Source organism: Peromyscus maniculatus, chromosome 16 (genome assembly GCF_049852395.1).
Source record: "Peromyscus maniculatus bairdii isolate BWxNUB_F1_BW_parent chromosome 16, HU_Pman_BW_mat_3.1, whole genome shotgun sequence".
Classification (NCBI taxonomy): Eukaryota; Metazoa; Chordata; class Mammalia; order Rodentia; family Cricetidae; genus Peromyscus; species Peromyscus maniculatus.
Window position 1 is genome coordinate 21977790 of NC_134867.1, and position 16605 is coordinate 21994394.

The 16605-nt window shown below is 42.9% G+C and overlaps 1 protein-coding gene and 1 pseudogene across 2 annotated transcripts in view; both read right to left on the reverse strand.

Moving 5' to 3' along the window:
- Nucleotides 1-12133, reverse strand: part of Gopc (golgi associated PDZ and coiled-coil motif containing) — a 46491-nt gene extending 34358 nt beyond the window's left edge. Inside the window, exon 1 of one of the 2 annotated variants that reach the window (XM_076552471.1) lies at nucleotides 11686-12133. In XM_076552471.1, the coding sequence (XP_076408586.1) occupies nucleotides 11686-11973 (288 nt within the window). In that variant the 5' untranslated portion in view covers nucleotides 11974-12133. The remainder of the gene's footprint in view (nucleotides 1-11685) is intronic. The other variant, XM_076552472.1, reaches the window with a different exon arrangement.
- Nucleotides 12134-15705: 3572 nt separating this feature from the next.
- Nucleotides 15706-16391, reverse strand: LOC102923681 (exosome complex component CSL4 pseudogene; annotated as a pseudogene).
- Between the last annotated feature and the right edge of the window lie 214 nt (nucleotides 16392-16605).

A 16605-nucleotide genomic window follows, 5' to 3' on the forward strand; every position in this document is an offset into this window, starting at 1 on the left:
ACTCCCACAAAGCAAGCAGCTGCCTACCATATGGTAGGCAAGTATATTACCTCTACTTGTCATACTTAACTCTTTTTTTTTTTTTTTACAACTAAGGAAATGGAAATCAGGAACTAAACAGCTCACCCAAGACACACAGCCAAGCAAGATTTGAAGCTAGTTTAAAAAACAAAAAAGCTTGAGGATCCTTTACCTCATTGTTGTAGACCATACCTTTCTCCCCCTCTCAATTAAATAGGAAGCTTTTGTTGTTGTTGTTTTTGGTTTTCCGAGACAGGGTTTCTCTGTGTAACTCTGGCTGTCCCAGAACTCATGCTGTAGACCAAGCTGACCTCAAACACAGAGGTCTGCCTGCCTCTGCCTCCTGATTGCTGGGATTAAAGGCATCATGCGCCACCACTGCCTGGCATAATATGAAGCTTTTTATTCAGAACAATTTCCTTAAAGATGTTTACAAAAGAAACTGTACGCCGTAAGTTTTCCTTGCTTGTCACTACTTTTTTTATTCAAAGTGAACTGGTGGATACAGTTTTGCTTCAATTCTGTGTGTGCGGCTTGAGGGCATAAGGATTTGTCTGAGAATTCTGTACATGGATACAGTAGGTTTTCATCAAGTCCACTCCCAATTCCCTTCTTTTTTTTTTTTTTTTTTTGGTTTTTGGAGACAGGGTTTCTCTGTAGCTTTGCGCCTTTCCTGGAACTCACTTGGTAGCCCAGGCTGGCCTGGAACTCACAGAGATCCGCCTGGCTCTGCCTCCCGAGTGCTGGGATTAAAGGCGTGCGCCACCAACACCCAGCCCGATTCCCTCTTCTTGTGTGTTCCTTTCTTTCATTTAATCTTTTATTTTTCAGGTTCACTGAGTCTATGCAGCACTGCCAGTATGTGCCTGGATCCATGGGGGGCAAGGGTTGTAGCTGCTCAGGGTTGAATCCCTGAGGAAAACTGACTTTCCTTTTCCCGGCAGCCATGGCTTGTCAATAGCTCCTCAGTTACACTGCAACTTTTATTCTGAGCAAACAGGAAACTACTGGGATAACTACCTAAGTCTTTCTTAGCTCTGTTCACTTGGGTCAAAGAACCCTCTCTATGATGTGTGCACATCTAGCAGAAGTGGAGGAAAGGAAGAAGGAAGAGGTAGAGGAAAGGAGGAAGGAAGGGAGGGAGGGAGGGAGGGAGGGAGGGAGGGAGGGAGGGAGGGAGGGAGGGAGGAAAAAGAGTGAGAGATGATGTGAGTGAATAAAAGCTAACTTTCAGTAAGGGAACAGAGATCACTGTGAATTTTTTGTGCTTAGGGTGACCAACTTAAAAACAAAAAACAGCTGATTTCAACCTTAATTAACACCCCAAGGGTGTTTTAAAGAAAAAGAATACCAGTTTTTTGTGGTGGCACAGACATTAAATCTCAGCACTCTGGAGGCAGAGGCAGGAGAGTCTGAGGCCAATGTGGTCTACAGAGTGAGTTCTAGGACAGCCAGAGCTGCAAAGTGAGGCCCTGCCTCAAAAAACAACAACAAAAACCCCTCCAAAACATGACATACAGATTTTCCCTGGTAGACATCTTTTCATTTTCTTACATCTGACCTGGAAGGTTCATTAAATCAACGCCAGGAAAAAGATTTTCTAAGACGGCGGTCCTCACAAGGTGGTCCTTGGATCACCAGTGTCAGCAAAGGAAGGAAGGGATCAGCAGACAACTCAAGGTCGATGTCACCAGGCTTCGCTCCTGTTTTCCTTCTCACAGTTTCACATCCAGCTTCAGCCCATGTGGGGTTGATCTTTTGGGGGGGGCACATGGTTAGAAAACAAGCCTAACTTCTCTTCCACATGGAGACCGACCACCTACCCGGCACCATTTATTGACGAAGTCTATCCTTTACTCACTATGTATTCTCGCCAGCTTTTCAAGGGTCAGCTCACTGTAAATTGGGACGGCTCCGTCTCTGGGCTATTTCGGCATCATTGTGCTGCTGTCCCAGTGACTACAGTTTGGTGATTTATTTCCCTTTCGGCTTTCACAACTGCTTTGGCTAGTCAGGCTTTTTTGTGGTTCTATACAAATTTTAGAGTTTGTTTTTTCTGTGTGAGGAATATCAATTGCACTGTGATAGGAACTGCATTAAATCTGTAGACTTCTTTGTGTAGTATCGATAGTTTAACAATATTCTTTCAACACTAAACACAAGGTATTTATCCATTTTTTTTGAGCCTTATTAAATTTCTTTTCTTGATTTTTTTATTGGTATAAAACCTTAAAAGCACAGTGTGGTGGTCCCCATAGACTCATATATGGAATGTTTGTTCCCAGTTGGTGGAACCATTTGACAAGGATTAGAAGGTGTGGCCTTGTTGGAGGAGGGATGTCATTCCAGTTAGCTCTCTCTGCCTAGTGCTTGTGATCAGATGTAAACTCTTGACTACTGTGCCAGCTCCACTGTCTGCCTGCTGCTGCCAGGCTCCCTGCCATGATGTCATGAAAGCTAACCCTCTGGAACTATAACCCCAAATACACCCTTTCTTCTGTAAGTTGCCTTGGCCACGGTGCCTCTTCACAGCAACAGAAAAGTAATTAAGACACGCAGTAGCAAAAGCAAAAATAAACAAAGGAACTATAACACACTAAAAACAGCCAAACAGGGGTTGAGGATTTAGCACAGTGGTAGAATGCTTGCCTAGCAAGCACAAGGACCTGGGTTCGGTCCTCAGCTCCGGGAAAACACACAAACAAACAAAAAAACCAGCCAAACAAAACCCAACAACCACAGATCAGCCTACAGTGTGGAAGACTGTATATGCAAACTATACATCTGATAGGGAAATAACATCCAAAGCACACAAGGAACTAGAACTACTCCACAACAAACAATCACCTACCCCAGTTAAAAATGACACCTGAGTAGACATCTCACAAAATATTTAGAAACAGGTACAATTTTTTTTAAAAAAAAGTGTAACAGCAGGGATCACTAGTGAACTAATAAAAATCAAATCAACAACAAAATATCACCACCACCCCAGTTAAAATGGTGACTATCAATGGAAATAAACCAAGAAAAACACTAGCAAGAATATGGGGGGCGAGGGACGACAAATAGTATAGCCATCATTGAAGACAGTATGGTGTTTAAACAAACAAAGAAGCAAAACACCAAAGATACAACTACCTGCAAATTCACAATTTAGGTCTATCCAAAGGAAATGAAATTAGTACACCAAACACACACACACACACACACACACACACACACACACACACACACACACACACACACACACGAAAGCCTATGCTCACTGTAGCACTATTTGTTATAGCCAAGATAAGAAATCAGCATATGGGCTGGAGCAATGGCTCAGGGTTTGAGAGTGCTGCCTGCTCTTCCAGAGGTCCTGAGTTCAATTCCCAGCAACCACATGGGTGGCTCACAACCATCTATGAGATCCGGCATCCTCTTCTGGTGTCCAGGCATATGTGCATGCAGAACACTGCATATGTGATATATCTTTTTTTTTTAAAGATTTTAATTATTTATAATGTATACAGTATTCTGTCTGCACCTATCCCTGCAGGCCAGAAGAAGGCATCAGACCTCATTACAGATGATTGTGAGCCACCATGTGGTTGCTGGGAATTAAACTCAGGACCTCTGGAAGAGCAGCAGCCAGACATTCTTAACTGCTGAGCTATCTCTCCAGCCCATGACAAATAAATCTTTTTAAAAAAAGACAAAAAAAAAAAAAAGAAAAAAAAAAGAAATCAGCCTAGGTACCCATTAATGGATAAAACAACAAACAAAAAACAGTATATAAGATGTAGTACACACACACACACACACACACACACACACACACACACACACACACAGGTGTATATACACGCAATAGGACAGTATTCACAAATCAAAAGAATGTTATATGGGCAGCCCCAGCAGCCAGGTCAGCAGAACCCTAATCCAGTAACTGATGGAAGCAGACGCAGAGATCCACAGCCAAGCACTGGGCTGAGCTCCTGGAGTCCAGCTGAAGAGAGGGAGGAAGGGTTATATGAGCAAGGGGGTTCAAGATCATGATGGGGAAATCCAGAGACACTGGCCTGAGCTAATGGGAGGCTCATGGACTCTGACAGACAGTTAGGGAGCCTGCACAGGACCAAACTAGGCCCTCTGCATGTGGGAGACAGTTGGGTAGCTTGGTCTGTTTGAGGGCCCCTGGCAGTAGGACCAGGATTTATCCCTGGTGCATGAACTGGCTTTCTGGAGCCCATTCCTTATGGTGGGATACCTCACTCAGCCTTGATTGGGGGGGGGGGACTGGTCCTGCCTCAACTTGATGTGTCAGGCTTTGATGACTCCCCAAGGGAGGCCTTACCCCTCTGAGGAGTAGATGGCGACATGGAGGGAGAGGAGGAGGAGGGGAGAGAGGGGGAACTGTGGTTGTTATGTAAAATTTAAAAAAAAAATGTCATGAAGCAACATGTGAGGTAAGCAACACGATAAGTCAAGTAAGCCAGACACAGGTAGCCGAATACTGCATGATCTCACTCATGTGGCACCTAAAAAACTGTTTTCATAGAAGCAGAGGTTCAAGTGGTTACCAGGGACTTGAAAGGGAGCGGGGGATATCAGTAAAGTCTAATCACAGGTACAAAGTCATCGTCAGAGAGGAAGGATACATTCTGGAGCTCTACCGTACAGTTAGATGCCTGGGGTAACAATAATGTGTATATCTCAAAAGAGCTGGAAGAGCAGTTTTTATACATTCTTACCATAAAGAAATAATAAGTGTATCAAAAATAAAGCTTATAAGTACAATCATTACATGTATGCATGCAGGCATACACGCAGACAGAACACTATACATAATAATAAATCTTAAAAAAAAAACTCGGAGAAAAAAAAGAGGTAAGATGTCCAAGGTCCCTATAAAGTCAATTTTATATATATTGCACATATAATTATACGTAATTAAAAGCTATGTGAAGGAAATTAAAAGATTACTCAGTAGAGATGCATAACTACTTTCTGCAAAGAGTTTCAGCCATTACTAAAGCATTCTCACACATGGGACACTCTCACAGCACAGGTCACTTTCACGATAATAAAATAAGCCAATGTCTGTACCAACAATGCAAAAGCTCTGGAAAGTAAAGTGCTGACATTTGTGCACAGGCCGTCAAGGGGCAGAAACTGCACCGGTGGTTGCTACCCTCTTCACTGCAGGCATTCAGCTTTAACATGTTCCTAAACCAGGCGGTGGTGGCACACGCCTTTAATCTCCGCACTCGGGAGGCAGAGGCAGGCGATCTCTGTGAGTTCGAGGCCAGCCTGGGCTACAGAGAGAATTCCAGGACAGGCTCCAAAGCTACACAGAGAAACCCTGTCTCAAAAAATGAAAATAAATTTAAAAAAGCACCTAGGCATCTGCTTGACTTACAGACTGGACTTTTTTCTTTAAAGAACATCTTGACATGGGAGCAGGACCACGTAGCTGAGTGTGAAGATGGACACCTAATAATCAAAGAACATCTTGACATGGGAGCAGGACCACGTAGCTGAGTGTGAAGATGGACACCTAAAAATCCCAGCACCAAGAGGCTAAGCCAGGAAGACCACAGTTAGAGGACAGCCTGGACTGCATAGTGAGACCTGTCTCAAAGACAAAATATGAAAAAAAGGGACAAACTACAGTTATTTAGATTAAAGTGTGGCAGAGAATGAATAGCACAGTATTTGTGACTAAAGATAAAACTGGAGTTTTTAAGTGAAAACTGGAATCCTGGAAAACTTGAAATCCATCATCATGAACTTGATGACTTCCCCAAATCTCGGGATTTTCTTGATGACGTGGGAAACACTAACAAATTTAATACTTAAATATTCTGTAAGTTTTTGTATCAAAAACTGGAGAACCTTAAAAAAAATCAGCAAGTCATTTTAAAAATGATTCATCCATTACAAAATCATCCCTGAATAAAGAACCACTCAACCTACTAGACAGAACAGTATTTACTAATGTAACAGTGGGGGAGGGGTACAGGAGGGTAGTCAGATGGCAGATATAAATACAAAGATGTAGGCAACAGAGGAAAAAAGTACAAAGATAAATATGTATGAAAATGTCATAATAAAACTCACTATTTTGTACACTAAAAATAAAACAATTTAAAAAACAAGCCCATTATTTGAATAGTTCATTTTATTGCTTTGAGACTCTACATTACAGCCAATCTTTAAGAAACAATCTCATCAGGAGGCAGAGGCAGGTAGATCTCTGAATTTGAAGCCATCCTGGTCTACAGAGCAAGTTTCAGGACAACCAGGGCAACAAAGAAAAACCCTGTCTCAAAAACACAAAAACCGAAACCAAATCAAAACAAAAAACCAACCCAATCTTATGTCTATAGCCATACACCCTGAACACACCAGATGTTGTCTGATCTCAGAAGAAATTATCTCATCACCTCTTTAAGAAAGTTGTTCTGCAACAGTCTCGCTCCTGGCTGGTCTGGAACTTGCTATGTAGCCCAGGATGGTCAGCAACTCACAGGGATCTGCCTACTTCTAATCCTGAGTTCTTATCAACTTTTACCACCATAGAATATCAACAATTGCCTGAAGGGGCTACCAAATACTCCTCCCTACCAAGTTACAAATCTCTGTCTGGTCATACTTTTTTCTATGAACAAAATGCTATAACAATAAAACTGAATACAAAAACAGATGTAAGAATCCAACTATTACCCATTAAGCCAGATGTTAAAAGATTTGAAAAATACAGAAAACAATGTTATTCTGCTCATTAATTTTACGTGGCTTTGAAAAAGCTATTTTAAATTTAAAATACTATTAACATTAATATGGTGGTGGCATGCCTATCATCACAACACTTGGGAAGCCAAGGCTGGAGAATCCCAAGAGGCCAGCACAGACTACAAACTGAAACCTATTTACTGTCCATCCCCATCCAGATTAATATATATTAATATTTACAACTTATTTTCAACTTCTAAAACAGTAGTCACACACACACACACACACACACACACACACACACACACACACACACACACTAAAGCTCTCTGGGGTCCCCAAAATTTAAGTGCCAAGGGGTCCTGAAATAAAAAAGGTGAGAATATTGTCAATGCTTTCGAAAGGTCTGTGTCTGTCAAATGCACCATGAGCTCTCACCCATCACTGTACTTTCCACTTCCTAGTTTCTCTGCTTTATACAATGTGGGATAATATTTCCCTATCTCCTAGCTTAATTTTTATTAATCCATTATGTTTTAGGTTAACAGAAATTTCTTCAGGGGGATGGAGTTAGGGGGACCAGAGATTCAAAGTCACCTTTGGATATAATTATGAGGTTGAGGCAGCCAAGATTTCAAGAGGTCCTGTTTCAGAAATAAAAATAAAGGAGCTGGGGAGATGGTTCAGTTGATAAAATGCTTGCTCGGCAAGAATGTGGACTGGAGTTCAGATCTCCAGCACCCAAGTTAAAAGTCAGGCATGGAAGGGTGTCTGTAACCCCAGGACTGGCAAGTGGAGACAGGGCATCCCACGGGCTTGCTGGTCAGCCCAGTTTAACCAAACTGGCAAGCTCCAGGTTCAGAGAGAGACCCTTCTCTAGACATGAGGAAGATACCTGATGTTGAGCTCTGCCTTTTACACACACACACACACACACACACACACACACACACAAACAAATAAAACAGCACAAACTTAAAGCTGCATGAAGACAAGTATATCATCAGCTTAAGGTCAACCCAACTTCTGACCAAGGCTTACCACTTCTCTACTAATGATTTGACAATAAATCAGTTTAAAGAGATAGTAGTTCAGCTACTGTGGAAGAAGGACATGCTGTAGAAGGTATATTTTTGACTCTGGAAACAGGATGTCATGTAGTCCAGGATGGTCCTGAATTCAATGTGTAGCTGAGGGTGCCCTTGATCCTCTTCTCTCCACTTACATAGTGCTGAGATTATAGACAAGGGCCACCATGCCCAGCCTAGGTGGGCTAGGTTTTGCTGTTATTTCTTAAAAGGATAGAATAAGCAGAGCTTACATTCCAAAACAGAGGTGAATTATTTTAAGGCATTGGTTCATAGCCTTTGCTCCTCTATGGCTAGTACTGCCATTGCAATTGATATTATACTGGTGACTCAAGCTGGGCCTCAACCAAGTGGCTCACCACAGCAGGAATTCTCAGGCAGGTAGGAAATTTGCGAGAGATATTTTAAAATGGCACCACCTCAAAATAATCTGATTTTTTTTCTTCAGTTGCCAACCCTTTATGTACATCTCTTGCCAAATACAACTTACAGCAAAAAGCTATGTGGATGGTACTTATATTTAATTTAAAAGGGAACCTATGATTTTTTTTTTTCAGTAAAAATTGTTTTCCTAACCACTAGGTTAATCTGAAGTGTAGTATTACCTAAAAACACAAGGACTGGGTAAAGTGGCAATTTGGAAGGAAACAGAAGACCAATTTATATGGGTTGTTTGTTTTCTTTTTTTTCCCCCTTTTTCTTTTCTTTCTTTTCTTTTCTTTTTTTTTTTTTAGACGGGGTTTCATGTAGCCCAGGCTAGCCTTAAACTTCTGATCCTACTGCCTCCACCAGCTAAGTACTGGGATTACAGATATAAATTACCCACACTGGAGTTATATGTGACTTGAGAATATAAAAACATTTTACTATAAGGTGGTTTAATATTAATCTCTAAAACCATTAAACTTGATGTACATTTGTTACACAAACAGTAAGCAGCTTCAAATATTATTTCAACATCCATACAGAATAGTTAAAAGAACTAGTTTATCTGCTTATTGAGACATAATTAAAAAAGAGTAAGAAAGCATCAAAATCTCTTATAAGATTTCGATACTGAGAATCTCAGTAGACTGTCAACAGTTTACGGAGCATCCCCTGAAATTCTGTGTATAGCATACTAGGTCTACTCTGAAAGGTGTGGCTAGCCATAAGTCATTTCACAGCAGTACACAACTATTCTATGTAAAGTACATAAGATGTTTCATGTGTAAAAATGAACAGAGATGAATCATGCATAGTTGCAAATACATATAAACAACAAAAATCAAATTATTGCCCTCACCATTTTCTAAGATCTCTGAATCAAGAGTTACATACACCCTGAAAAATACTCACATTGTGATATGCTAGCATTTCTTTTCCTTCCTTCCTTCCTTCCTTCCTTCCTTCCTTCCTTCCTTCCTTCCTTCCTTCCTTCCTTCCTTCCTTCCTCCCTCCCTTCCTTCCTTCCTTCCTTTTCCAAGACAGGGTTTCTCTGTGTAGCACAGGCTATCCTGGAATTTGCTCTGTAGACCAGGCTGGCCTCAAACTCATAAAGATCCACCTGCCTCTGACTCCTGAGTACTGGGATTAAAGGAGTGCACCATCACACCTGGCCTTAGCATTCCCTGCGCCCCCCCCCCCCCCCCAGACTAGGTTTCTCTGTATAACATTCCTGGCTGTCCTGGAACTTGCCTTGTAGACCAGGCTGGTCTCAAACTCACTGAGATCCGCCTGTCTCTGCCTCCCAAATGCTGGGATTGAAGGCGTGTACCACTACAGCCTGGCCTTAGCATTTCTTATTTTAAGAAATAATGCTACTTCCTAAGATGGGACATAGACTCCGAATATGTAAATACAATTTCTGAAGAAAAAAAAAAAGAAGAAGAACCACCAGCCGGGCGTTGGTGGCGCACACCTTTAATCCCAGCACTTGGGAAGCAGAGCCAGGCGAGTTCGAGGCCAGCCTGGTCTACAGAGCGAGATCCAGAAAAGGCACAAAGCTACACAGAGAAACCCTGTCTCAAAAAACCAAAAAAAAAAAAAAAAAAAAAAAAAAAAAAAAAAAAAGGCGAACCTGCATAAGTTATAACATGCATGATCTACTACTTAGAAAAATATTCCTTTAAAGTATTTAAGAATTTTTAAAAAGTTGAGCACCTATTAGTCATAGAAAAATTCTTTTTTCAAAATCAGATTTTATAGCTAACAACAGAAAGCACTATTATTTAGTTTCCTTTAGTCATTTTTTAAAAAAACAAGTTGGAAATTGTCTTATTCTTTAAAAACTAGTTATCAGCAACATATAGTTAAAGATGTAAATGACATGTAAGTTCTCGTGTGATAAAAGCTACTCATCTTTGATCTTTAAAGTTAAAATACTATTTTAAAAGCCACCAAATGCAATTTTACTACCTGAAAACTCAGCTGCTTGTAATTACCATTCATTGAAAAAAAAAATCAAGAGACATTTTCTTTTATCTGTACTTAATATTTTGTTTGTTTGTTTGTGTTTATTGTTGTTATTGTTGTTTTTTTTTTGGACACAGGGTTTCTCTGTGTAACAGTCATGGCTGTCCCGAAACTCACTTTGTAGAGCAGGCTGGCTTCGAACTCACAAAGGTCTACCTGCCTCTACCTCCCAAATGGTGGGATAAAAGGCAAGTACCACCACTGCTCAGCTATCCTTAATACTTTTACATAAACTTTCATCCCAACCTTTTCAGAAAGGAACCATAAAATCCTAAATATGTAAATAGATGCTAATTAAATACTAGTGGCACCTTGTTTTTCACAGTTAACTAATATGGAAGGTTGATAACCACTAAGCAATGACAGGAAACAAATCTGGCATACACATTTAATCTGGACACAATGGGCACTATCATTATTACAGTTAGCAGTAATGAGGAGCTCTTTGGAAAGCTAAGGCACATACAACTTCACACAACAGATTATCTCATTTTTTAAATCCTGTTTAAAATGAAAGACTTTTCTCTGTTTAAATTGTCTATTTCTAAAAGTGCTTTCCACATGTTAATATACCATGATTTCTAAATCTTGTACCACTGCCCTCATTTAATTTTTTACACAAAATGGGAGGCTTGGAATTTTTGTCTTGGAATCTCCCCACCCTCTGATTAGAGGCCAAAGCAAAAGACTGTCTTTATATACTCTAAAATGTCTAAAATTTGGGAAATGCTGTAGAGTTCAAACACATATACCTCAAAGTTGGAAGTTACTTGAATATTGACAGGGAGCTCTGAAGACATATCTGTCTGTAATTGAAGGACCAAGTGTGAATGTAAACAGAGAAGGACGGTAGTTAACATACATTCCATTCCATTTCCCTAAGAACTTTCCCTTAAAGTTCATGCATGGCTCTGTAGTACAGTCACGGACGTTGATCTGGGCTCTATCAGATGAAAATAATCAGAGCTGCACCGGTCTGAAAACATATCAACCTAGCTTATCATGATCAAAGCTGGTCTGCAAAACCCACACGTCCAAAGGAGGGCTGAGGTAGTATTTCCCCGACAGAGGATCTTGGCTAATGTGACACTTACAGGGCAGATAGTGTGATTAGCTCCTGTTCCCTCCTCAGTGAGATGCTGGAAGGTGGATGACAGAGCCAGGAGACCCACACGTCGGTCTCCATCCTTTTCCTCCCCCACCCGCTCCTCACTCCTTTGCTTCACACACACACACACACACACACACAGGTATAAACGCACTCTCGATTACATTCGAAGCTGAGAGGTGTCCCGGGGGACAGTTTTACAGGGTCGTTTTCCTGGCGCGTTAAATGGGAATCTACCGCCCTGGGACAGCCTGGGGTTGAATGCCATTGCTGCCAGCCCCCGAGGCTCACCTCTAGCTTGTGGTTGATCTGGGACACAGTCTGGGCTTTGTGGCAAAGCTGCGCAAAGCAGGAGCTAAGGCTGGTCATCTTCTGTCGCCCCTCGTAAGTGATGTCCGCCTGGTCCGGATCGATCTCCCCCAGAAGCAGATCTACATCTACGAAGGCCTTGTCGAACTCCTTCTCCAGCACCTCCAGCCACCGGAACATGGACACCCCGCCAGGGGAGACCCCCACAGGGCAGGAGGCGCCCCCTGGGCCGCCGCCGGCTCCCGCCGGGCATGGGCCGCCCGCCGACATGGCGCCGTCCAGGGCCTCGCCGACTGCTGCTCACCCTGGCCGCCGGCCCCGCGCGGAGGGAACTGCTGGCACCGCGGCGCCCCTCGCGAGCGCGCCCAAGCCCCGCCGGTGCCCTCGCTCCCCTCGCGCCGCCAACGCCGGCGGCAGCGCAGCGCCGGAGCCGCAGAGACAGCGCGGCGGAGGCAGCGACGGCGCCACACGGAAGACCCGCCCGCATCCCGGCCCGCCCCCGCCGCGCATGCGTGGCGGAGCCCCCGGGCGAGCGCGGCCCAGAGGGAGGAAGTGGGCGGGGCCGTGCGAGAGCTTGGCCAATGAGAAGCCCCCGCCGGCCTGTCCGCGGCCATATTGACAACTGGCAAAGCCCGGGGAAGCCGAGGGATGCGCTGTCTACGTGCGAGTGGGAAAGGCCGGAGGGAAGGAAGGGTTCCAAACCGCAGAGCGGGGCCTGGCGTCCGCCAATTCGGCTTCACAGTGGGCGGGAACAGGTCCACAGACCTCTGGGAAAGTCGCCTCTGGCGTGTCCAGGAGCTCGGGTGGGAGCGCGGAGGGCCGTGTGAGCATGCGCAATAGCCACGTTTTTTCCTTCGGCTTTCGTGTCTCACTTAGGGCGGGGTGGGTGGGTACACTGGCTGTTCTTGGTAAACCAGACCGTGCATTCCAGTAAGAAACTGCCTGAAGCTGTCCATGACCGGGTTTTGGCTGAATCAATGGCCCATTCTTGTGTGGTTGACCCGTGTGGGTTCAGGGCCTACACGTTGTCACATGCTAGCTGCTCCACCTCTGTGGTGTTACCTAACTCGGCAACCTCGTTGCCAAAATTCACTTCACTTAGTATTAAGGCAAAGTGAAAGCGTTAATACTTGGGACATGGCACTCATCTTAACAATATCACACATCATATATTTCTAAAGCAGCTACTTGGGATGTTGTGCTTATCGTCTAAACTAGTACAGTGCCGCCTTCCTGTGTCGTTTTTATGTTCATAAACATTGAATACATGTCCCGGTTGAGGCGCTTGAGGACATGCAATCTAGTGAAACGACCCTCACTTAAGCTGAGCTCATAAGCTAGTGAGGATCGCACAAATTTTAATTCCAATGATATGTGCATTTGGGAGCATTTAGCAAGGGCTTTCTTTACATCCTGCCTCCCATCTCTTCCACTCCCCACCTCCACCTCTGTCTAGTCCAAGAGTAGACAGTCTGGAAGGGAAAGGAGAAGCCAGTCCAATTCGAGTAGACTGGTAGGAACTGTGGCTCCCACCTCGCCTACAAAAGTATTTGGAGACTGAGTCCAGAATATTTTGTAAACTGTTCTTGGAATCAATCATCAGTTAAAACCTGTGCCTCTAATCAAAGTAGTACCAATAAGAATTAAGAAACAACAGATTTAGTTTGCATTGTGGGTACCAAATGCAAGGCTGGTTAGCGTCAAGTAATAAAGTATTTTGGCTTCAGCGAACTTAGCTAAGTGAAGCCTATGCGATCCTCCCGTTGAGCATAAGCAGAGACTGTCTCATAAGGCCTTAGTACACATCTTAGTATAAAACTTCCCATCATCTTCCAATGTCGCTTGTACTTTGTTTTATTTTATGCATATGGTGTTTTGCCTGCATGTATGGTATTTCTGTGTACCACATGCATGCTTGGTGCCCAGGAAAGCCAGAATAGAGTACTACATCCTCTGAACTGAAGTTAAAGATGTTAGCTATCATGTGGGTGCTAGAAACCAAATTCTTCTGCAAGAGTAGCCAGTGCTCTTACTGAGCTCTCTCTCCAATCTTCCTACCTCCCCCTCCTACAGGTTTGTTATATTTTCTTGTGCAATATTTGCAAGAACATTGAGGAAGCTCCAGGCTATTTTCCCTAGTGATACTTCCTCCCGCCCCCAGGAACTTGAAATAAATTAAAAATTACTGTGTGAGAATAGTAAAATACTTAAAACTACAATAACACTAGCTTTCAATTATTAAGGACATGCTATATGTCAGCCATTTCTTTGATTCTCAAAAAAATTCTGTATTAGGTATAATTACTCTTTTATAAATGAATTGTAGGCAGATTAAGCACTTTAGTAATGCCACAAAGCAGATATTTCAATGTAGGTATCTTTCTTACTAGTCTTTCATGTTAACAATAGGACACAGAAGAATAGGGAATCCATGTTGCTAGTGTGAAAAATATTTCCCAGGTATATACACATTCAACTATAACAACATATAAAAATGTAGTTCCCATTATAATGTTATTCAGTTTAAACCACACAAATAAAATTTGTGTTTCTTTAAGAGTATTAAACTTAGTGCTTATCATGTGAGAGACTCTGAGCTGCATTTTGTGTTTATGGACCAGTGTTCTTACGGCTGGCGAATATCCTAATTTTCAGCATTGTAGAACCCAGCTTCATTTCTGTCACAGCCTTTACAACTCCAACAATCAGACCTTGGATGCCTCAGGCTAATTTCATGTCAGATTGTCCCTTCTTGTTATCATGCTAATGTAGCAGCCGCATCCTGTGTGCTCACCATCTCGGCAGCCAGTGATGATTTTAAGTGCTCATGAGATTTCCTAATGGAATGTTTTGTCCACTTTGATTTGGGATTTTGCAATTCTGCAAGTCACAGTAGACCAGGACCGTGGAGAAGAGGCTCCATGGTCAAGTGCTGCCATCTGTTGTCCGTGTGCTCTGGCTGCATTTACTGCTTTGTCGTCGCTGGGATTGGGACTTGTCTGTCTTGTCATTTCAGTACCTGTGTGTGACGTTGGTTTTCACGAAGCTTTAAAAAGACTGTGATATCTCTATTTTCAGTTGGATTGAAAGATACTTCCAATAACTCATCAATCATGCTGGTGTGATTTAAAATAACATCACTAAGACCAGCTCGGTTTTGTTTTGTCATGGTTGTTTCGAGACGAGGTTTTGCTGTGTATCTTTGGCTGGCCTGGATCTTGTTGTATAGACCAGGTTAGCCTAAAACTTCTAGCAATCTTCCTGTCTCTGCCTCACGATTGCTGGGATTCAGACATGAGCCACCACACACAGCTTGACAGTTTTGTTCATATTGAGTGTCACTACTAAAGACAGAGTGAGGCCCGAGGAAATTAGAGACAGAGGGAAGATGCTGATGGGTTCTTTGGTAGCTAGTTGGTAGCTGTGAAGTCAGTGAATGGTATAGATTTTTCTAGAGCACCCCCAACTCTAATGATGCTGGGAAGTCTATGGAAAACCTGCCTTGCACGGGATAGGGAGACTATCAGTTTTAACTCTCCTGTGTTCCAGGCTTTATCTTAAGTATCTCTTGTTCCTGTTAATTTCCCGTAACCCTGCCAGGAATAGAAAAAGAAATTAAGTACTTTAAAAAAAAACACACACACAATGAGAGAGTTCACTGCAAGTTCACGTTCTAAACAGTGAGAGTGGGGGCTGTGGAGATGGTTTACCAGGTCAGGGCAATGCTATCCAACCGTGAGCACCTGAGTTAAAATCCCAAGCATCCACATGAAAAAGCTGGGCCTGGTCTCATAAAACACACAGAGTAAGAAATAAGAAAATTATACCACTAACAAATGAAAAGCATGTTTTTCTCCCAGTCATAGCAAAATACATATATACATATTTATAAAGGCATAAGCTATTTCCAATATAACATGGTTTTGTTTGCTGAATGTCTTTAAATAAGATTCACCAGCCAAGAGAGTAAAAAAAAAAAAAAAAAAAAAAAAAAAACACTGTTTCTCAAGAAAATAGTGTTTCAAATGGAGTACATTTTCTTTTTTATATTTTTGGTTGAAAGAGTCTTACTAGCCGCTGTTCTCAAACTTGGGAACTAACAATCTTCTTCTCTCGGCTGTGTGGGCCTTGGGTGCTCCACACGAATGTATTTCTGGAAGATTTTTCAAGAGGTAGTTGTGAACTGACTGCAGGGTACCTTAATAAAGACCATGGCATCTTGATGTTCTTTCATACTCACACTCTTAGAAGGAGTTGACTCTGTCATTGGGGTAGAGTGTGCTTAGATTTGTAAGAACTCAGGCTGCACTCTGGCCACTTACTGGAATTCTTTAGCGTGGGTCTCCGGACACTGCATCTCACACCAACTGATGGGAGCCATCTGGACATCTGATTCACTGTCTGCTACCACCATGCCTAACTCATTTTCAGCAGTGGTCAGCAGGTAATTGGACTGTGCATCACCAAGGGAGATAACTTTGGCCAAAACTATGTCACCTGAGCGGAAACTCTTGTAAATTTCAACCTCGGATTTTTCAGTTGCTCGGATATCTTCCTTGCGGATAGTTCCTCGAAAAGCATTTTTTAGTGGTGTGGACCCCACATACAAGATGTGTACCTTGGCAAAATGTGAGCTGAGGCTAGAGACCTTACAGGTGACAGCAGCGCCCACATCTGGAAGTAGCTGGGACTCTTGTTTCTCTCATCACAGACACAGGAAGCGTGCCCCGCCGTTCTTGCTGCTGGTCTCCCTCAGGCAACCGGCCAGCGATGAAAAGATGTAGCCGGTGCCCTGTGTAGGTGCCGCTACCGGGGTGCCTTCCTTCCTCCAAGTCACACAGACGTTCTCCAGGGATACAGAATCTCACAGGTGGTGCCATGCTTGTCCCTGTCCCAAACCCC